The sequence below is a fragment of the Schistocerca serialis genome, chromosome 7 (assembly GCF_023864345.2).
Source record: "Schistocerca serialis cubense isolate TAMUIC-IGC-003099 chromosome 7, iqSchSeri2.2, whole genome shotgun sequence".
NCBI lineage: Eukaryota > Metazoa > Arthropoda > Insecta > Orthoptera > Acrididae > Schistocerca > Schistocerca serialis.
Window position 1 is genome coordinate 247678087 of NC_064644.1, and position 24091 is coordinate 247702177.

Below are 24091 nucleotides of genomic sequence, written 5' to 3' on the forward strand. Positions count from 1 at the left end.
AGTTTGTAAAGAAGGGTTCAGACATTTAGACCTCAGGAGATCTCATGTTGAGAGAGAGACCATGTGTTGTGAGGATGAGGAGAAACAAAGATGATTAGGGAGGTGTCAGACAGAATAGGAAGTCGAAGATACACTATGATGAGTACTGTGCCAGTTTTAGTTCAGACATGATACAAGGGCAAAGTGAGGAGTAAAGATGAATTGTGAGAAATGAGAATTGAAATGAATAGTGCAATTAAGAACTAAGAGACACGTGGAAAATAAATGACAATAAAACCAGGAACAGATATAGAAAGGGAAAGATGAAAATAAATAAGTAAATAATTAAATTCTATCAATGAAAAAAGGGGGACGGAGCAGTTACCAAGGATTAAGTCTATGAGCATGGTGGGCTGTGAGGGTATGTTTGAGAGCAAGTTTTCCCTCTCCAGAATTCAGAGAAACTTGTACTGCATTCTTTGGCTCAGGTAATTTTGAGTCATGTTGTAGAGCATGTTCATCAACTGGGTATTGTATGTAGGTCCCCAAGATATATAGATCTTCTGTGTTCATTCAAGCACTCATTCAATTTAGTAGAGGCCATCCCTGCATAAAAAGCCTTACAGTGAACACATGTAGTCATAGACATGAAAATCACTGCTTGAGTTGTTAGGATTTTATTTTTAAAGTCACAGTTGGTTTCTGGCTAACAAATGCCCATCATCAAGAACCAGAATACTTACCTTATTCCATGCATCTACACGTAGGTGGTTTCTCTGTTTTATTATTAGTTGTTGCCATGGTACTGTGATGTATTCCTTTCTCACTTTCTAGTGTATCTAGCCTGACCACTGTTAGAATTTTATATGTGATAGTCCTCATTCACTTTATTTTATGCATATACAGATATAAAGATTATTTTTTAGCACACTTCTGTTGTTTATTTTCAGTAATTGCACCTGATGATAAGTATTTGTTAGCTCAAACCCAGTCATGAATTTAAAAATAAAGGCTTACAACTGAAGCAGTGACTTCCACATCTATTATGATGCTCAGTTGTAACTGTTCCCCAACAGGACATGTTAGTGTTTTCATACGTTTCTCTGCCTTTGATATTGTAGGTTTTTTCAGTGGTGATGCTGGAGTAAATGGTTGTGAGCACTTGCATGGGACAGGTTTTACAGAGCGAAAAATTGCAGGCATAGGAATATTGGTGTAGAGATGGTGGTCTGTGAACATTATAACTTGACAAGGATATTACGGAGGTTAGTAGGGATACAGAAGGCGGCACTGAGTGCATGGGAATGATGTCAGGAATGTGTGAGTAAAAACTGGACTTTGCTGAGCTCCTACACAGAATGTACTAAAAAACAGTGCTGTAGCTAACATTATTTTACTATAGAACAAATCGATGTATTCTCCAGATGCAACCAATAAAAAGTCAAAGTTGACTAAAATCAAACAATGGAAAATCCAGGATGATATACTGACAATATTATGAAAACTGAAAGATTGATACTCACTATACAGAGGAGATGTTGATTCACAGACAGACACAACAAACAGACTGCCATACATATAGAGCTTTCAGGTAAAAGGCCTTTTGTTGTGGCTGTCTGTGACCCAACATCTCCTCTGTATGGTGTGTAGTAATTTTTCTTTTTCATAATATTAAAGTTGATTAAAATGTAGATCTACAGCAATAAACAGAAATTACTTACAGCACCAACTTCTTTCGTAGAAGCACTACTTTGCTCTATTATGGCCTCATTCACCATGTCAACTGTTGGTGGTTCCACAACAGTTTCACGGAAAGGAACTATTGGTTCAGAGACACTTATTTCCACTTTTGCATACCTATAAAAAATCAAATCCATCAAAGAATGAATAGAATGCATCATGATCACCCCTGGACATTGAAGAGGACTGGATAATTTCCGTGCATTTACAGAGTGAGCTTCTAATGTAAGAAAACCAATACTGGCATCATCTGGTATAAGTGTCCTAAAAATCCTTTAACCCTGGCCTGTGAGAAAGTTCTGAATTCATGATGCTCCATGTTCTCAGAGCTTCAATTTTAGTTCACAGTCAATGCAAACTAAGATTATTTTGAGATGAGAACAAAACCTTAGTTTTAGAATTAAGAACGAAATTGTGGCTGGATGGACTTTACGTACCAAAGTAATGATAAATGATCTAGGACATTGGGCAGTGTATGTACCTTTCATATTTTGTGTTATATAGCAATTTAAATTAGTTTCACAGTTGAAGCTATTATGTAGAGTAAAAAAAATTATAAATCAAGGTAAGAGAAACATAGATCACATGGTACCCAGTTCACACTGTGCTTGAGCTCTAAAGCTTCTCCCTATCTCACTTTAGTGTATGTTAACAGCATGTGGACATCAAATCCTAGGATAACTGATACAAATACCATAAATCTTCACCTCATATCAAATGATTTGTTATTCCACAAAACTACTTGTGAAATACCTTTCACACTATGGAATTTAACAAAACAGGGAACGGCTATTTCTTGCAATTTTATCCCTACACTTTCCAGTCCATTCTAGTACTTGAAACAGCGGACTGACAAAGCCAACTGAACCATCATTTCATTCTGAAAGTTTTTAAAAATATTCATATTATTTATATTCCTATTATCCTTCCTGTGAGTTCCTTACCACTGTGACTTTGGTCACTAATTTATGGTAGAAATAGTGTTGGATTTTCATAATAGTAAATTGGACAAATTCTATTCATCAGAATGTGTGCTAATGTTATGTATGGAATTCAGAACTTTCATTCATTCATTCACACATCATTTCCCATAAAACATTTCATGAAGGAGAGTCACCAGTGATGTGGATCAAGTCAAGTTATACAGTAGTAACTGGTAGAAACAGCAACTGCAGGCTCCATCTGTACATTAGAGGAGGAGGAGGAGGAGGAGGAGACTAGTGTTTAACATCCCGTCGACAACGAGGTCATTAGAGACGGAACACACGCTCAGATTAGGGAAGGATGGGGAAGGAAATCGGCCATGCTCTTTCATAGGAACCACTGCAGCATTTGCCTGAAATGATTTAGGGAAATGATGGAAAACCTAAATCAGGATGGCCAGAGATGGGTTTGAACCGTCATCCGCCTGAATGCGAGTCCAGTGTGCCACTGTGCCACCTCGCTCGCTGTGTACATTAGAACAACAATAAATTAAGACTAGTGCTAAACTACTCACTCTGCTAAGTATGGAAACTGATTAATTAAGCACAAAGCAGCTATTTAAACAAAACCACACCCCATATTTTCCATTATTCAGCTGCACCACAGTGTGAAGGCTTGAGGCCCTGCTCTTGTATGTTATAGTTACCTACATTTCCTTTCTTTTCTTTCAGTGCTCAACAGCATGACACAGACCAAATACTAGATTTCATAATTATTCATTGCGGCCATTCACATGACGAAGATACACACTTGATACTTCATCAACAAGCCAAACAATGTAAATGGCAAACACCACCATCAGGTTCATGAACAGGATATCAGCGTGTGAGCCACTAATGAGTATGGTGTATGCATTTCCATCCATGTATGTATGCAAAATGTAAATTTATGTAATTCACCAATGATCAATTTTTGACACAGTTTCTGTTGTCCACTGCCTACCTGTCACACCTAATTTTTGCTTGCACACCCACTGAAGTAGTTCTCTAATAACTCTCAGTTTAATCCCAACATAAAAATTTGTAATGCTGCTGGATGTACGTACCATTTATGTATATATCAAAATCAAAAAATGTAACAATGGAAAGTCTGTGCTGCAATGACAACAATACAGGGAGGATACACTACTGGAGAGGATACACTACCAGTCAAAAGTTTTCGATCACCTGTTATAAAAATTATGTAATTTATTTCAGTGTACAAACATACCATACACACCAAATTGATGATCAAAATGAATATTTTATCCCTCTATCATTAAGTACAATAAAATGTGGTTTAAATTTTACCCTCTTCAAAGTATCCACTCTTTGCCATCAGGAAAGCTGTACAAATGCCTGGCATTCAGGAGATATGTTTTTGTAGTGTTTTTGCAGATGCTGCAGTCCAACACATCTGTAAATTATTCCACAGATCTCCAGATTTGATGACCTCAGTTTTCTGACTTCCCTATCAACTTCATCTCGTAAGAGTTCAATGGGACTTAAGTCAGGTGTCTGACTTGGTAAGACCATATTCTTCAGTTCTCCACATATGTCTTTTCTATTTACATACCAACTGCACAATTTAGAAAAATGTTTTGGATCATTGTCCTGATGCAGAACAAATCCACAACCAATAAGTCTCTTGCCAGATGGAACTGAATCATTGATCAATATCCTATGACATCCTTCCTTCTTTAATGTCTCATTAATTCTCACTATATCACTGACTTTATCACCCACAAAACATCCCCACATCATGACCAACCCGCCACCACGCTTGACCATTAGTGTCACACACTGAGTCTTCACGCATTCTCCACAAAGTCGACAAACAAACATTCAACAATGGATTCCAAATACTTCAAACTTAGATTCATCTCTTTATAACACCTTGGACAATTGCTGCACACTCCAGGCTTTATGTTTCTGTTCCCATTTCAATATTTTCATCTTATTTTGTTTGGATAATAAAAGCTTTTTGGCGGCTGTGTACCATTTTAAACCTTCTTGGTGAAGATGGCATTGCACTGTTGAGACAGAGATTGGAGCTGCTCACACACTATTTACTACATAGCATATTTGTGTTGCAGTACAAGTTGTCTGATGTTTACTCTACACACATATGAACCGATCGTCTCTGTACGATCTTACTTGGGGTCTACAATATCACAAAACACTTGCATTGGCACCAATTTGCTTGAACCATTGTACTGTATACACCATGGCAGATTGAGCTATGCCAATTTTTGTTGCTATTGTCCTACTAGTACAGCCATCCTGATGCAAAGCTACAATTAGAACTTCTTTTTCAATTCCAGTCTCCTGCTTCTGTTTCATTAGGGAGTAATATGGTAAGAACATGATTAGGTATACAAAACCAGTGATAGATGCACAAAGTGTACTGTAACCTAATGGGAACTGACTGCTGCACAGACAGCTGGAGGACTGAATCCTATGTGAAAGGAATCATCTTAGGTAAAGGCATATCACTGTTGTCGTATATACCCATTAGCACCTCTCTATGCAAACAACCAGTCAAATACACAACAGAGGCACTTAATATTTACATGTTTATATTTGTTTTATTATCAGAATGGGGATTTAATATGATTTTCAAAACAAAATCCCTGTTTTAACCAAAAATCTATTGTTGTGAAAGTTGATGAAAAATTTTGACCTGTAGTGTAGATTGTTACTCACCACATAGAGAAGGCACTCATAAGCGGACAGGCACAAACAAACAGGATGTATTCTTTTTCTTTGAGCCTTTCTAGGATTCAGTGCCTCCTCTATGTGATGAACAGCAGTCTATCCTTTCCACATTGTTGTTAAACACTAAAAATTCTTTTATACGATTCAGTGCTTGCATGCTACTAAATGTGTGTTGTGTAATAGATTTTCTCAAATGCATTTAATATTTGGAATGTTAAAAAAGTGTACACATTCCAGAAATTTTTAAAAGGTCTAAAGACAAATACATGATGTCTTTATCTTCACCAAAAAGGGCAATAATAGTAGTAGTTTTCATCCCACTTTGATGTGGGATCTCCACGATCTTTCTATTTAATAATTCTTTTCTTCTCTTTTTCCACATCATACATCACAATTCCAGAAGTAAGACATTTGCCTTATTAAATGTTGAGATTCAACTTTTTTCCTGCTTCTGATGCTACTTTTTTCTGTCAGCAAACAGACCTTTTAATTAAGAAATGTAGGAAAGCACAGGCAATCATGTATAAAAAAATTCTTATTCCCTTTGATTTGATTGTATTAGAGATGGAAGTTCAGTTCTTGCCACACATAAGTGAAATATAGTCGTGAGGGAAAACTAAATTGTAGTCTTGAGAATGAAGTTCACTCTTGAGTCCATATTTATTTATGAATACATTTGTTTCTGTATAGGTTCCACCTTGAGCAAACACAGTGTTTCTTCTTTTTTACCCAGCCACACACACACACACACACACACACACACACACACACACACACACACACACACACACACAGAAAGAAACATTCCACATGGGAAAAATATATTTAAAAAATGCTGTGACTTACCAAGCGAGAAAGCGCTGGTAGATAGACGCTCCCGGGATTGGAATGACTCCTTACCCTCTCCCTTAAAATGCACATCCTTTTGGCTTTCCCTCTCCTTCCCTCTTTCCTGATGAAGCAACCGTGGGTTGCGAAAGCTTGAGATTTGTTTGTGTGTTTTTTATTGTGTCTATCTACCAGCGCTTTCTCGCTTGGTAAGTCACAGCATTTTTTTAATATATGAGATTTTCCTTTAATCATTTAGAACAAATATTAAGCATGATAAACATAATACATAAAAGAGGCTCACCTTTCTCTGAGATCATTTATGCACCTGTCTAAATGAACTTCTCCAGCAGTGGCTAGCACATGTTCACCTGTTTCCTGCACAAATACCTGAACACATGCATCAGCTTGATTCAACAGCTTCAAGCCATTGACTAGAGCTGGCATGTCCTGGAAAAAATTTTTATACATTCAAAATATACAATCATGCAAGTGGCATTTCAATGTGCATTTCTTTAACAGTCACCAGATTTTCTACTAGTGTGATATTAAGTTCCATTTGTACTGATTTTTACACAACTACAGACTAACTGTACATAATGCAGTTAAAATTAAGTGTTATATGCCTTAAGCTTTGTCAGCGGCACAATTTTCCCCATCTAACACCTTTTTTGTGCCAAGTGAACTACTCCTGGTTGCCTTAGCAACTGTCCCTTCATTTGGTAAGGGGGTTTTTCACAGACTTCTTTTGGCATTTATTCTTTCTATTAACTCACTGCCTTTGCAGCTGAGTGGTCAGCATTTCTGATTGTAAAGCAGAACATCCAGGTTAAATTCCCAGTACCACCTGGGATTTTTCCTGGGTGGGAAGACTGGAACAAGGTGTAATCAGCCTCATGATACCACCAAATAAGGAGCTATTTCAATGAGAAGTAACAGCTCCAAGATCTGCAAAGCTAACAACAAATGGGAAAGCATCATGCCTATCCCGTACCTCGCCCCCCCCCCCCCCCCCCCCCCCTCCGCCGGTGCCACATCTGAATTATACCACAGACAGCATATGACACATTGGCTAGCTCTGCAAAGAAAGGTTGACTAGGGTCAGGATGTGGAGGTAGTAGTAAGTCACTGCAACCAAATTATCCAACATCAAGAGTGTTTGTGAAAGACATTGACTATTAATTGAAGGTAAAATCTTCTGAGATGTTAGGTTTCATCATGTTCCTCATCAAAATTCTAAGATATTCAATGTTTCTTCTCTCTGCTGGGATCTTCTTAAGGCTTGTTTTGATGTCCCCTAAGACTTACCTTCAGGAGAGAGAATGTTTAGTACTGCTGATAGAAATATAGAATGTTGTTGTTGTTGTGGTCTTCAGTCCTGAGACTGGTTTGATGCAGCTCTCCATGCTACTCTATCCTGTGCAAGCTTTTTCATCTCCCAGTACCTATTGCAACCTACATCCTTCTGAATCTGCTTAGTGTATTCATCTCTTGGTCTCCCTCTACGATTTTTACCCTCCACGCTGCCCTCCAATACTAAATTGGTGATCCCTTGATGCCTCAGAACATGTCCTACCAACCGATCCCTTCTTCTGGTCAAGTTGTGCCACAAACTTCTCTTCTCCCCAATCCTATTCAATACTTCCTCATTAGTTATGTGATCTACCCATCTAATCTTCAGCATTCTTCTGTAGCACCACATTTCGAAAGCTTCTATTCTCTTCTTGTCCAAACTATTTATCGTCCATGTTTCACTTCCATACATGGCTACACTCCATACAAATACTTTCAGAAATGACTTCCTGACACTTAAATCAATACTGGATGTTAACAAATTTCTCTTCTTCAGAAACGCCTTCCTTGCCATTGCCAGCCTACACCTTATATCCTCTCTACTTCGACCATCATCAGTTATTTTGCTCCCCAAATAGCAAAACTCCTTTACTACTTTAAGTGCCTCATTTCCTAATCTAATTCCCTCAGCATCACCCGACTTAATTAGACTACATTCCATTATCCTTGTTTTGCTTTTGTTGATGTTCATCTTATATCCTCCTTTCAAGACACTGTCCATTCCATTCAACTGCTCTTCCAAGTCCTTTGCTGTCTCTACAGAGACAGAAATATAGAATATAAGAACAAAAGTGATGACACAATCCTAGCTTTTGGAATTACTAATTTCATCCTTGGGAGGAGAGAGGCATACGTTGTGGAAGGTTAAAAAAAAGTTGCATGTCACTCAGACCCCAGGACACCTGGACACCTGTAGTTAGAATGAGGGTAGACAAAGATGAATGGGGAGGTGTCACAGAGAGCTGGAGGTTTGACATGGTACTCTGCTGCATACTGCACCAGCTTTAGTCCACAGATGATAAGTACAAAGTGAGAAATACAAATAGGTAGGACTTAAAGAAATGAAGTAGGACAGCGGAAAAGGAGAGAGACAAAAGGAGGGGAGGGAGGAGAATAAACAGAAAGAAATAAAAAATAAAAGCATTAAAGAAAATAATGAGGTCCAATAAATAAAAAAATATATATGATAAATGGTAGGTGACAATGTGTTGAGGACAATCTCTCTTCCCCAGAGTTCAACGAAATTAGTATCAGGTAGGAGGATCCAAATAGCAAGTGTGGTGTTGCAGGCATTCAGGTGCCTTGAGTTAAGATGTACAGCATGTTCAGCAACTTGGTAGTGGGTGTCCCTACACTATGCAAGCTGCCATAAGGTGCATGGTGGAAAGTACCATGTACCATGATGACACTTTCCCATACGTTACAGTGTTGTCAGCCGTATCAGCTAGTTCATTTATGTGTACATGAACAAGAGCAGTGCTATCACATTTCCCAGAATACTACTAACCCCAGTACTCTTGTCTCTGAAGAAACACTTGCCATCTAGGACAACATACTGGGTCTGCTACTTAAGAGGTCCTCAAACCATTCACATACTTGGGAACCTATTTCAAATGCTTGGTCCTTTGCTAACGTTCTGCAATGGGGCACTGTGTCAAATACTTTCCAGAAATCCAGGAATATGGAATCTGCCAGCTGTCAATCATCCATGGCTCACAGGAATCGTGTAAGAAAAGAGCAAGCTGGGTTTCGCATGAATAGCGCTTTTAAAATCCATACTAATTTGTGGACAAAGTTATTCTGCCTCACAGAAATTTATTACATTAAAACAGGATACGCAAAATAATTCTGCACCAAATCAATGTTAAGGGTATTGGTCTGTAATTTTGTGGGTCCATCATTTTACCCTTCTTAAATAAGGGAGTTCCAGAAAATTTCCCATCACTTGTGACTTTTTACTGGTTATATTTGACGGTAGTATCTGTTCCCAAAAGAACAGTTACCGTAGATGACCATGCAGCTTTGCTAGAAATGACAGATACTACCGTCATATATAGTTAAAATATGGCTTCCCGGCCATTGACCTTCTTGTGCGAACACACGTGCTATTCTCGAACTCATACAGGACTTGGTAGATTAATCTGCCATGAGTAATGGGTATGACGGGCTAACATCTATTAGGCGCACTACGAATGTAGAGGTGTGGACATGTTGGGAATATGGGTCTCACGGAGAGCGTGCAAGTGACAAGTCCCTGCAGGCGTACTATCCTCTGTGCCCTCGGTGGCTCAGATGGATAGAGTGTCTGCCATGTAAACAGGAGATCCCGGGTTCGAGTCCTGGTCGGGGCACATGTTTTCAACATGTACCCAATGAAGTACATCAACGCCTGTTTGCAGCTAGAGTGTCCATTTAACTATCATTTCTCTTTGTACTGGGTAGGATTTTGATAAATGCAAGCTAAGTAAGAGGCCAATGCTGAAGAGTATTCTCCACAAAACGGAACTGGGATTCCATCGAGAAGTGGTGACTTATATAGTCAAAAAATCATATGTCTGTACAAACCTCCTGTGTGATTGATTTTAACTGTGAAATTTAAAATTTCAACTTTTCTTTTGCTCTCTTTTGTTGCCAAAACATACTGGTCTTTGAGTGACTGGTTAGAAATGTTTGCTCCACATAGTGATTTTACATAGGAACAGAATTTTCTCAGGTTCTCAGCAAGATCTTTTGCTAGCTATAACGATGGAAATTGTTATGTGCTCTGCACATCAAACTTCTTATAAATGCATGAATTTCTAGTAATTGTTGCTTGTTGAGGTTTCTACATCCTTTTCTTTGAACGAAGAGTGCAACAATCTCTGCTTCCTCAGCATTTTCAAAATTTTGTTATTTAATCACAGTACATCTTTTCTGTTTTTAATATACTTTCTCAGTACAGAGTGCAATTTACAATCAGTTCAAACTATTACAAAGATTTTTTTTATTTTTTATATTCTGTGCATTCACAGCTGTTGAAAGGTATGGTGTTAAAAAGAATCTGCTGACAGGTAGTCAAATCCTTGTTTTATTGATACACATCTGGTTTTGCAGTCTAAAGTCACATCATCAGGTGCAACAATGTTAAAAGGCCATAGGTGTACCCATCACTCCTAGTCAAGATATATTATTCAGTGAACAGTGTTCGAAGTTTAAACTTTGCTTATAATCCCTCTATGTCTATCGTATTTGAACCAAATGATGCCCATACATTGTCAAGTAGAATGCTTACAACTCCTTTTCTGTTCTTTCCAGAGTGAACACTCTCCTGCCCTTGTTGATGGGTTTATGAACTTAAGTAACTATCCTCCCTCTGATGACATCATGATCACTTAATCCTGTCTCTATTGTGGCAATGTTGATACGGTTAGGCCTGTATGTAGCTATACATCTAAAATATTTCCACTGTGTGGGGTTGTCAAAATAGCTTTCAGTTTTCAGAAAGTGTTTTCAGAACTAGTTCACAAAACTGTCTGTCCATACCACCTGCAATGAATTCTACGCCAGAAATTCTGTCTCAGAATTTATTACTTTTCTCAACAGAATTTTCCTTTGATACCACGAGCACTTCTTTTGTAAATATGTATTATATATTTTTGTTTTTAAGAAATGTTCTATGTCCCTGAGGGTTGCTATTATGGATGTGTGGAATGAAAAGTACAAGGATTTCTATCTATCTATCTTCTTTTTGACATCAGAAAGAGGCAATTTCTGAGATTGTTGTTTTCTCTTAATGGAGTCACTTACTCACCTCAAAATTTTATAAGAAAAGTGATTAAAATCAAGGAACATGCACATTATGTCAAAAATCAGCAAACATGACAACAGACTTAAGGCTATTTGGAATGTAGTGAAATGAACGACAGCACAATCACTACAGAACAGGATAATATCATTATCGAATTAAATGGGAGGGCTATAAATGATAAGTGACAAGTAGAAAATATGTTTAATAATAATTCCTTAAATGCAATAGAAAATATAAACAGTTCAAGAGAAATATCACTGCAGTACGTTGAAAAGTAACTCTCATAAAATTCAATCATATGAATGTATCACCAATTTCTCTTTCTGAAATGAAGAATATTATATATTCTCTCACAAATAAAAGCTCAACAGGATTTAATGGTGTTTCCAACAGACTAATAAATATTTGTTCCTATATAACAGGTCATATAGTGAAATAATCAGCAACCAGTTACATTAAATTTCTTAACCAGGTTCAGGTACTTAGTGTTCTTCTTCAGAACTTCTTCAGAAGGTTATAACTATCACATTATTTGTGAGTGTCAAGAGTATGATGCACACAGCATATTGCTGTGATGTTTCCACAGACACCTGTTCCTCAAAGAATTTCTTAGATGCTGGTTTTGTTCATTATCTGTTCAACTCTAATGTTAGGCCTATAAAAATATGTTTTAACCTATTAATAATAACATTACTTCATTTATTTCTAAAGAACATTAGTTCATCCTTAATATTATAGCACCTAAATGTTTGCATTTGTTTAGCATATGAAGCAAACAGCCCTGTACCCTCTTGGTTAGTAACCTTTCCAGTGTAATTAAACTCTGTACAGTAAGTCTCAATAAACTGTGTCTCCCATCTACACATCTTTCCCAATCTAATGCCTAAGGGGACTACATTTCCTACTCATGCTACAATATTTCATCCTTCTCACACAATTAAAAGTCCCATACTGGGACCTCTTCATCAGAACACTTCTCTGTCTGCAGCTCCTCCTTTACATGCAAACCACTTAAGAAATTAAATTTTTTATGCAAATGGTTGCTGATTATTTTGAGATATACAACTGCAGTTGCTAAATAAGATGGATAAAATACTAATAATAGGCCACCTTATCTGAAATGTATAGTGTATCACTAATTCAAGTCATTTTTCCACAGAGACTGAAATACGCCAGTGTAAAACACCTCTCTAAGAAGTATGATAAGAGAGTTGTCAATAACTACTGACCTGTTTTACAACTCACATAATTTTCCAAAATTTTTGAGAAGGTGATGTATTCTAAAACATTATCTCATCTGAGCAACAATAATATCCTCTGTAAATGACAGTTCGGATTTCAGAAAAGTTTCTGCACTGAGAAAACCATTAACACATTAAATAATGCCAGCTGATATTTTCTTTGACTTACCTAAGATGGATAACATAATATCTAATGAAAAAAAATTAGTGACTCAGCCAATGAAGTCAGTGGAGGTTATTCTGATTAGGGAGAAATAACATATGGGATTTCCCATGGGTCAAACTTAGGTCTGCTATTCTTCCTCATGTATGTAAGCAATCTTCTTGTCTAATATACAACAAGCAGAAGTGATTCCTTTTGCAGATGCCACAAGTATTGTAATCAGTTCGAGTATACATACAGCAACAGAAGAAATAAAAAACAATGCTCTTAAAAGTATCACTGACTGGTTGTCTGTGAATGATCTCTCTCTCAGTTTTAAAAAGACACACCACATTTAGTTCTGCACGACCAGAGGTACTACGTCAATGGTAAGTATAACACATGATGACGGAACAATAAATAAGGTGGAATCTTTAAAATTCTTATATGTCTTTATTGATGAAAATTGAAACTGTGAAAAGCACATTTTGAAACTCCTACAAAAACTTAGCTCAGCCACATTTGCACTTAGAATCATTGCAAATTGCGGATTCATAAGCTGACACATTTTCATTTAGTAATGTCATATGGAAAAATGTTCTGGGGAAACAGAATAACATTCCACATCATTACAATACAGGGTGTTTCAAAATGAATACACGGGTTTATAGCCTTTGTAGCATATATCACATCCATCTTACAATCATAAATAGTACACCAAATGAAAGAGAAACACAAACAGTTTTTCTTACAATTATTCAATGTGAACACAGATCACACATCGAGTCGATAGGTGAGTTGTTCCGAAACCTTGATCAATGTGTCAGGAGTAACTGTTGCAATAACACTGTTTCTAAAGTCGGATAGGTCAGCTAGTATCGGAGGCACATACACATGATAGCGTCAGATCGTGTGGAACGTAGAGGTCATGCATAAAATGCTGTGTCAACCGGACCCTTGCGCCCAATCCACAGGTCGGATACAACGTCGTTTAATCAGTCGCGTACTGAGTTACAACAGTGAAGAGAAGCACCATCTTGCTCAGAAATAAAAATGTGTTGTTCAGCTTCTTCCCATTGAGGCACGGGCCACGGCTGTAGCACATGAAGACAAGAAACATCAGTTACAGTTTATTCACCGAAAAAGAAAGGCCCATAAACTTTCCGCGGGGATATTTCTTGAGGCTAAGCGTGAAAGACTCACACTCGTTAAACACGTTTTTCAGTCTCACTCTGTCATTCCACTCTCTTCCCATTGCGCACAGGTACACAAACAAAACTGTTTGAGTTGCTCTTTCAGTTGGTGTATAATTTACAATTGTAAGCTGAACGTAATAAATGCTGCAACGCCTTAAAACCGGGATGTTCATTTTGAAACACCCTGTATATCAAAGAAATGATCCATGGAACATGAAACTAACTAACTAATTGTACCTCTCACATTTTTTTTTAAATTTACAATACAACCATGCTTTATTTAATATAATTTTTGACCTAGAAAGAATGGTTTAATTATGTATTTTTAAATCCCAAATTTTACACTTTAAAATGAAAAGGATATTCACCATATAGCGGAGATGCAGTCGCAAAAAGACAATACAAAAAGACTGCACACAATTAGCTTTCGGCCAACAAGGCCTTTGTCAAAATTAGACAAAAAACACACACACACACACACACACACACACACACACACACACACACACACACAAATGCAACTCACATCAAGTCCGTGCATACTCCACCAGACAGCGTTCGTCTCTCCCCCCACTCATACACTACTATCCCTTCCCCTTCTTGCATCCCACATGATGTTGCATTCTGGCCCAAGATGCTGGAGTTGGCAGTCATGTGTGTGTGAAGTGTGCTTGCTTGTGTGTGTGTACTGACAAAGGATGTGGCCGAAAGCTATATGTGAGTGTCTTTTAATCGTGACTGTCTGTGACCTGACATGTCTTAATTACACAGTTCTAATTTAAAATTACCTTGAACAAAAATAATGTAGGTATAGACTTGGGAAGTGTATATTGGTTTCACCTGTGGGTGTGCTGGCTCTACAGCAACTCGGAGAATAGGTGCAGCACTCACTAACAGCTCTGTAAATGCAGGACAAGCAACAGTGGAACTTAATGTTGCTGACTTCAGGATGTGTTCCTCTAAACCACTGATACCTGTAAAAAAAAATTTTATTGGTAGCTCTTTTTATCAGGAATTAGGCTCTAAAATCTCACTGATTTGTTGGAATTTAAAACAGTGCCTCTTGCACACAATTCAGCTACATTAAAAGCATTATGTCAATGATTTTTTAAAAAAGTAGATACAGATATCTCACTAGAAAATTTAAAATGTGCTTTCTGCTCATTCCTCTAGTATCTTAACTGTTGGATATGATTGTTTGTGGTTACTGAGGATGGAAGAAGAGCCATAAATTTAAAAAAATCATCCATAAACAAGGACCATTGAATGGGTTCCTTATCACAGAAATAATATTATCTATATCAATCAAAAACAGATTCAGATTCAAACTGCTTCCTTGAGAGACACTGTGCTCTTGTATAAATTGATGTGATAGGCCATCACTGCTATATCTGTGAACAGGCAGATATCAGCATGCACGTCAAAGCCTAGGAGAGAAACGGGTGAAGCCACAAAGCGGAAGGGCTGCCTGCAGAAGAGAACATGATACCATTTGGTAGTTGACCTAAACACAGCAGATGAAACAGACAAAACTAGGACAATCTTAAAGCAACATATGCATCAAAGAGGTGCAAAGCAAAAACTTTTACCTCAACAATGTCTGTGGCCAAGAACAAAGAGAGAAGAATCAAAAATGTAATCAGAGAAAAGAACCAACTGCCACAGGAGGTTGTTATAAAATAGTCTGTAGTACAGTGATAATAGTAACTGATAATATCAGACGTGAGTACAGAAGCAACTACCCGTTCGCTGGGAGGCTGTATTTATACTTCCCACGAGGAATACTATTGGCCAATGTATCCATGTGACAAGAGTAGCTCTGTGGCAATACTAAGCCATCTAGGTCCATTCCCTCTGGCAGGCATTCAACTACCACAGGGCTCGATACCAGATTCTTCCCCAAAAACAGGCGTGTATGGGAGAATATGCCCTGGACAGCAATAAGGGTGAAGACCCGCTCCCATTGAATGCCCACTGCAGGAAGAGAGGGTGGCCAGTGGCATCCATCAGGACATCACTGGTGATGTGTGTGCCAGGGGTTCCATAGATCCACAAAGTTGCAGAATGTATTATCAGTGGAACTGTGGGGAGTCACAGGCAACCACCAGGAATACCACCCATGGCATCACACTGTCACCAGAAGGTGGTGAAGGAGGTGGTGACAGATTCAATGTCTGTACTTGAGGCTAGAGCTGGTTGTGGTCCCAGTGCTCAGGTCCCTTCTGTGTTTGGACAAAAGTAGCTCGCTGCCTCTGCGCCTTTACTCCCATCACAGCATCCAGTCCTCAGTACTCGCATTGGGGTGAGCCTACATAACCACACTTGGCGCGTAATGTTGGGATGGCTCTGAAGGTCACAGCATCAGAAGATGAAGCAGGGACCACAATTCCCACCTGTGGAGTAGCTCAATGACACTACAATTGATAATCGGCATGGTTCACTGTACGCTCAAAAACAGGGTGAGGGTCAATCAGTGGCAGAGGATTTGACAGCTGTAAATATTTTTTATGCCATTAGCCTCACAGAAATCTCTGAAGGTGGACGCCATGAACTGTGGCCCTTTATTGGAGACTAACGTGCAAAGCAATCCTTCGATGGCCAAAATCTGGGCCAAGGTAGTGAGGGTGGGTTTGGTCATGGTGGATGCCATGTATACAACATAAGCATCCAAAATGAGCAACCACATTGATCCCAATAACAAGCCTACATAATCAAGATCGATGTGTTCCCAGAGGAGGTGGCGGGGGGAGGAGGTGTGGTAGGATAGGGAATGCCAGATTTTGGGGGTGCTGCCTGGCATTGGGCACATGTTGTGCAGCCATGGACCACAGTTTCAATGTTGTTGCTTATCCCTGCCTTGCAAACATGTCAGCGAGCTAACGCCTTCATGTAGAACATCCCCCAGTGTCCCCAGTGCAGCAAGCTAACATCTGTTGGTGCAACTCTGCCAGGTGACCACCTAATGCACATCAGTCTCAATGTTCTAAACAATTATATCATCTACAACCAACAGCCTATGAGAAATATATTTCCAGGTGATGACCTTGGTCATCAACTGGTGGATAAGGTAAGTTGGCCAGCCATCAGTAATGTGGAGGAGGGCCCGCCACAGCGTGCGGTCGCACAGCACAGTGGCTACACAAGCGACCATAATGGGGAAACCATCCAATGTTTGTTTCTGATCAGAATCAATGTAGAAGCAGAGGATCTCTGTTGGTGAAAATCAGGGTCTGGACCAGATGGTAGATATGACAATGCACTGGTGTTGGACTGCTATTCCATGGGCTTATAACTGATGGTATAATTGTATGCACTCAGGAACAATACCCAGTGTTGGAGGCATTGGCTGTTTGCACTGGAAGGCTGGAATGTGGCCCGAATAATGCCATCAACTTCTTGTGATCCTTTATTAGAGAGAATTTATACCAGAATGGTAGACATGAAACTTTTTAATGGCAAACACTATTGGCAATACCTCCTTTTCAGTAGGAATAGTTTCACTGTGTGGGTGTCAATGTCTTGGACATGTACGCTATAGATTCTTCGGAGTCATCCTCATTCCTGTGTGTTAAGACTGCCCCAATAACATAGGCAGATGCTTTGGTGCCCACAACCAATGGGCAATTGGAAGAGAATGGCGTGAGGCAAGGGGCAGATTTCAGCAAGGTTTCCAGTTGGGTAAAAGTCTGGTCACAAGCAGTGGTCCAGTTGTAAGGCACGTCCTTTTTATGGAACTGATGAGGGACTGCAGAATTAGGGCCATATGGGGTAAGAATTCGGAATAATAATGATTCTGCCCAAACCACCTGTAACTCAGGTAAGTTCGTTGGGTGGGATAAGGAATCTATTGCAGTGACATTCCAATCACTGGGCCTGATTCCCTCTTTGCTGAGACAGTGTAAGATGTTCGCCTGCTTTATTTCTTCATTGATGGTCCTGAGTGTCGACATACTGCATTGTTATATTGACTAAAAAATGAGGGTTGGAACTCCAACACTGACTAGTGTAGATGATGTAGCCGGCAGTGGCACAATTGCGTTTCACAGTTCTTTCTTTACTTTCACTGTTCACACCCCCCCCCCCCCCCCCCCTGCCCACTGTGGCCAATTCAACTACATTCTCATCTATGAATCTTGTTTCCTGCACTGCTAAAATTTGTATATGGTTCTTCTCTAGAAATAATTCCAACTAATTCTGTCACCCAATTTTCAAAAGAGAATTTACATTTAACATTCCAAAGTAGTACTTCTTTTTTAACTTAAGCTTAGAGCGCTTTTCAGTACAGTGCATTTCATCACCACTGCAAATGTAGAACTTTGTGGAATCCTCAGTCTCAATGCATTACAAGATGTAATGGCAGATTCTCATCAAAGTTATGACTTGGGGTAGTGCATCCATTGTGCAAACTCTCCATTTTGAGATTTGAAGTTGTGAATTGTAGAGTGCAGGAAATCTACGCTCACCTTTGAATTTCCAAAATAAGACCACGTTGTTAGCCTGAAATATTACTGACTCAGCCACCACGAACATGTGGAACAGACGCTATCGAGGTACCACCACTAACATGTGGAACCAATGTGCCCTCTGTCCACTTTGGGCTTGGACGAGAAGCTGACTCTTTTGCATCTTTTGTTTGTGTGTTTATTTTTGTGTCTTTATTTTGCAGAGAAACAATTTATTTTTTGCAGCACTTTCCTTAAAATAGTTTCATGTTATTACCATTTGCCTGTTTAGGTTTACTTTTAATAGTAATTATAAATTTTCTGTTCAGTTCTCACACTTAAAATAATGCAATTTTCTTAAAGAGTTTTGTATTGTTATCATTTGTTTCTTTAGGTCTACTTTTAGTACTAATTATAAATTTTCTGTTCAACTCTCATACTTCCAATACCAATGTAGTGCATTATTCTCATTATTATTTCAATATTCTTATAGGGCAGTGAGTCGGATGAATAATTTTCCATCTTACTTCCATTTTTATTTAGCAATTTATTAACATAGAACCTTTAATAACATGCTCTGGTTTTATCAGTTAACCTTTGTTTTTATACTGTCATGCGCAGATTATGTTAGCTCTATTTAACAAATCCTCCCCCCATGAACCATGGACCTTGCCGTTGGTGGGGAGGCTTGCGTGCCTCAGTGATACAGATAGCCGTACCGTAGGTGCAACCACAACGGAGGGGTATCTGTTGAGAGGCCAGACAAACATGTGGTTCCTGAAGAGGGGCAGCAGCCTTTGCAGTAGTTGCAGGGGCAACAGTCTGGATGATTGACTGATCTGGCCTTGTAACTAACCAAAACGGCCTTGCTGTGCAGGTACTGCGAATGGTTGAAAGCAAGGGGAAACTACAGCCGTAATTTTTCACGAGGGCATGCAGCTTCACTGTATGATTAAATGATGATTGTGTCCTCTTGGGTAAAATATTCCAGAGGTAAAATAGTCCCCCATTTGGATCTCAGGGCGGGGACTACTCAAGAGGAGCTATCAGGAGAAAGAAAACTGGCATTTTACGGATCGGAGCGTGGAATGTCAGATCCCTTAATCGGGCAGGTAGGTTAGAAAATTTAAAAGGGGAAATGGATAGTTTAAAGTTAGATATAGTGGGAATAAGTGAAGTTCAGTGGCAGGAGGAACATGACTTTTGGTCAGGTGAATACAGGGTTATAAATACAAAATCAAATAGGGGTAATGAAGGAGTAGGTTTAATAATGAATAAAAAAAATAGGAGTGTGGGTAAGCTACTACAAACAGCGTAGTGAACGTATTATTGTGGCCAAGATAGACACGATGCCCACGGCTAGTACAATAGTACAAGTTTGTATGCCAACTAGCTCTGCACATGATGAAGATATTGATGAAATGTATGATGAGATAAAAGACATTATTCAGGTAGTGAAGGGAGACAAAAATTTAATAGTCATGGGTGACTGGAATTCGACAGTAGGAAAAGGAAGAGAAGGAAACATAGTAGGTGAATATGGATTGGGGCTAAGAAATGAAAGACGAAGCTGTCTGGTAGAATTTTGCACAGAGCAAAACTTAATCATAGCTAAAACTTGGTTCAAGAATCATGAAAGAAGGTTGTATACATGGAAGAACCCTGGAGATATTAGAAGGTTTCAGATAGATTATATAATGGTAAGACAGAGATTTAGGAACCAGGTTTTAAATTGTAAGACATTTCCAGGGGCAGATGTGGACTCTGACCACAATCTATTGGTTATGACCTGTAGATTAAAACTGAAGAAACTGCAAAAAGGTGGGAATTTAAGGAGATGGGACCTGGATAAACTGAAAGAACCAGAGGTTGTACAGAGTTTCAGGGAGAGCATAAGGGAACAATTGACAGGAATGGGGGAAAGTAATACAGTAGAAGAAGAATGGGTAGCTTTGAGGAATGAAATAGTGAAGGCAGCAGAGCCTCAAGTAGGTAAAAAGACAAGGGCTAATAGAAATCCTTGGGTAACAGAAGAGATACTGAATTTAATTGATGAAATGAGAAAATACAAAAATGCAGTAAGTGAAGCAGGCAAAAAGGAATACAAATGTTTCAAAAATGACATCGACAGATGGCAAGGCAGGTATGGCTAGAGGACAAATGTAAGGTTGTAGAGGTTTATCTCATGAGGGGTAAGATAGATACTGCCTACAGGAAAATTAAAGAGACCTTTGGAGAAAAGAGAACCACTTGCATGAATATCAAGAGCTCAGATGCAAACCCAGTTCTAAGCAAAGAAGGGAAAACAGAAAGGTGGAAGGAGTATATACAGGGTCTATACAGGGGCGATGTACTTGAGGACAATATTATGGAAATGGAAGAGGATGTAGATGAAGATGAAATGGGAGATATGATACTGCGTGAAGAGTTTGACAGAGCACTGAAAGACCTGAGTCGAAACAAGGTCCCCGGAGTAGATAACATTCCATTGGAACTACTGACGGCCTTGGGAGAGCCAGTCCTGACAAAACTCTACCATCTGGTAAGCAAGATGTATGAAACAGGCAAAATACTCTCAGACTTCAAGAAAAATATAATAATTCCAATCCCAAAGAAAGCAGGTGTTGACAGATGTGAAAATTACCGAACAATCAGTTTAATAAGCCACAGCTGCAAAATACTAACACGAATTCTTTACAGACGAATGGAAAAACTAGTAGAAGCCGACCTCGGGGAAGATCAGTTTGGATTCCGTAGAAATACTGGAGCACGTGAGGCAATACTGACCTTACGACTTATCTTAGAAGAAAGATTAAGGAAAGGCAAACCTACGTTTCTAGCATTTGTAGACTTAGAGGAAGCTTTTGACAATGTTGATTGGAATACTCTCTTTCGTATTCTGAAGGTGGCAAGGGTAAAATACAGGGAGCGAAAGGCTATTTACAATTTGTACAGAAACAGAAACCACATGGCAGTTATAAGAGTCGAGGGGCATGAAAGGGAAGCAGTGGTTGGGAAGGGAGTGAGACAGGGTTGTAGCCTATCCCCGATGTTATTCATTCTGTATATTGAGCAAGCAGTAAAGGAAGCAAAAGAAAAATTCAGTTTAGGAATTAAAATCCATGGAGAAGAAATAAAAACTTTGAGGTTCGCTGATGACATTGTAATTCTGTCAAAGACAGCAAAGGACTTGGAAGAGCAGCTGAACAGAATGAACAGTGTCTTGAAAGGAGGATATAAGATGAACTTCAACAAAAGCAAAATGAGGATAATGGAATGTAGTCGAATTAAATCAGGTGATGCTGTGGAAATTAGATTAGGAAATGAGACGCTTAAAGTAGTGGGAACAAAATAACTCACGATGGTCGAAGTAGAGAGAATATAAAATGTAGACTGGCAATGGCAAGGAAAGCATTTCTGAAGAAGTGAAATTTGTTAACATCGAGTATAGATTTAAATGTCAGGAAGTCGTTTCTGAAAGTATTTGTATGCAGTGTGGCCATGTATGGAAGTGAAATGTGGACGATAAATAGTTTAGACAAGAAGAGAATAGAACCTTTCGAAATGTGGTGCTACAGAAGAATGCTGAAGATTAGATGGGTAGATCATATAATTAATGAGGAGGTACTGAACAGAATTGGGGAGAAGAGGAGTATGTGGCACAACTTGACTAGAAGAAGGGATTGGTTGGTAGGACATATTCTAAGGCATCAAGGTATCACCAATTTAGTATTGGAGGGCAGCTTGGAGGGCAAAAATCGTAGAGGGAGACCAAGACATGAATACACTAAACAGATTCAGAAGGATGTAGGTTGCAGTAGGTACTGGGAGATGAAGAAGCTTGCACAGGATTGAGTAGCATGGAGAGCTGCATCAAACCAGTCTCTGGACTGAAGACCACAACAACAACAATGATCAAAAGTATCCAGACACCTGGCTGAAAATGACTTACAAGTACGTGGCGCCCTCCATTGGTAATGCTGGAATTCAGAATGGTGTTGACCCACCCTTAGCCTTGATGACAGCTTCCACCCTCGCAAGCATACATTCAATCAGGTGCTGGAAGGTTTCTTGGGAGATGGCAGGCCATTTCTTCACCGGAGTGCTACACTGAGGAGAGGTGTCGAAGTCCATTGATGAGGCCTGGCACGAAGTTGGCATTCCAAAATATCCCAAAGGTGTTCTGTAGGATTCAGGTCAGGACTCTGTGCAGGCCCGTCCATTACAGGGATGTTATTGAAGTGTAACCACTCTGCCACAGGCTGTGCATTATGAACAGGTGCTCGATTGTGTTGAAAGATGCAATCGCCATCACTGAATTACTCTTCAATAGTGGGAAGCAAGAAGGTACTTAAAACATCAATGTAGGCCTGTGCTCTAATAGTGCAATGCAAAACAACAAGGGGTGTAAGGCCCCTCCAAGAAGAACATGACCACACCATAACACCACCACCTCAGAATTTTACTGTTGGCACTACACACACTGGCAGATGATGTTCACTGGTTATTCACCATACCCACACCCTGCCATCGGATCACCACATTGTGTACTGTGATTCGTCACTCTACATAATGTTTTTCCACTGTTCAATCGTCCTATGTTTACGCTCCTTACACCAAGCGAGGCATCGTTTGGCATTTACTGGTGTGATGTGGCTTATGAGCAGCCGCTCAACCATGAAATCCATGTTTTCTTGACTACCACCTAACTGTCATAGTACTTGCTGTGGATCCTGATGCAGCGTGGAATTCCTGTGTGACAGTCTGGATAGATGTCTGCCTATTACACATTACGACCTTCTTCACCTGTCGGCGGTATCTGTCAGTCAACATACGAGGTCGGCCGGTACGTTTTTGTGCTGTACGTGTCCCTTCATGTTTCCACTTCACTATCACATTGGAAACAGAGGACCTAGGGATGTTTAGGAGTGTGGAAATCTCGTGTACAGATGTATGATATGAGTGACACCCAATCACCAGACCACATTCGAAGTCCGTGAGTTCTGCGGAGTGCCCCATTTTGCTCTCTCACAATATCTAATGACTACTGGGTCACTGATATGGAGTACCTAGCAGTAGATGGCAGCACACTGCACCTAATATGAAAAACATATGTTTTTGGGGATGTCTGGATACTTTCGATCACATAGTTTATGTAGAGAATAATAGCAGTTCTATCACGCCCCAGACAATACCCTTGTCTCTGATGAACACTCACTATCGAGGACAACATATTAAGTTCTGTAACTACAGTGTATGTCTGTAGTGATATCTCCCCTTATTATACCTTCACAAGGGAGAATCGGTATATGAGGCCTCTAAGTTGTATTGTATCTCTGCTTTGTAATGAAAGCTAATATGTAACTTCCATCATATATAAGTTCTGTACAAAATTGTTTGTTAATTGACATTAAAATCGCCTTCTAATTGTTCCTACACATTTTCTGGTGCTGAAACCCTGGAAAAAGTGACACAAACAGAATATTTGGACTCTCTGGTTATCTACAAAACTTCAAGAGGACTGACATCTATTTGGGGTGAATTCATGGCAGAATTTCTTCATGTGTACACGTGTAATGTCTAACACTTGCACTCGGCTAAATCCTATACCCATCGAGACCTTCAGCTTACCTCCATTTGTTGTATCAGTTTACTGCTTGTACATTAGCTGTCAGAGTAATACCTGAGCAGAAGATGGAAGAA

At 39.3% G+C, this 24091-nt stretch overlaps 1 protein-coding gene across 2 annotated transcripts in view; it reads right to left on the reverse strand.

Moving 5' to 3' along the window:
• The window catches only part of LOC126412527 (elongation factor-like GTPase 1), a 593784-nt gene that overhangs the window by 428556 nt on the left and 141137 nt on the right, over positions 1 to 24091 (reverse strand). For both annotated transcript variants that reach the window (XM_050082167.1, XM_050082166.1), the window contains 3 exons: positions 14787 to 14920; positions 6532 to 6677; positions 1701 to 1836 (listed from right to left, as the gene is read on the reverse strand). In XM_050082167.1, the coding sequence (XP_049938124.1) occupies positions 1701 to 1836; positions 6532 to 6677; positions 14787 to 14920 (416 nt within the window). The remainder of the gene's footprint in view (positions 1 to 1700; positions 1837 to 6531; positions 6678 to 14786; positions 14921 to 24091) is intronic.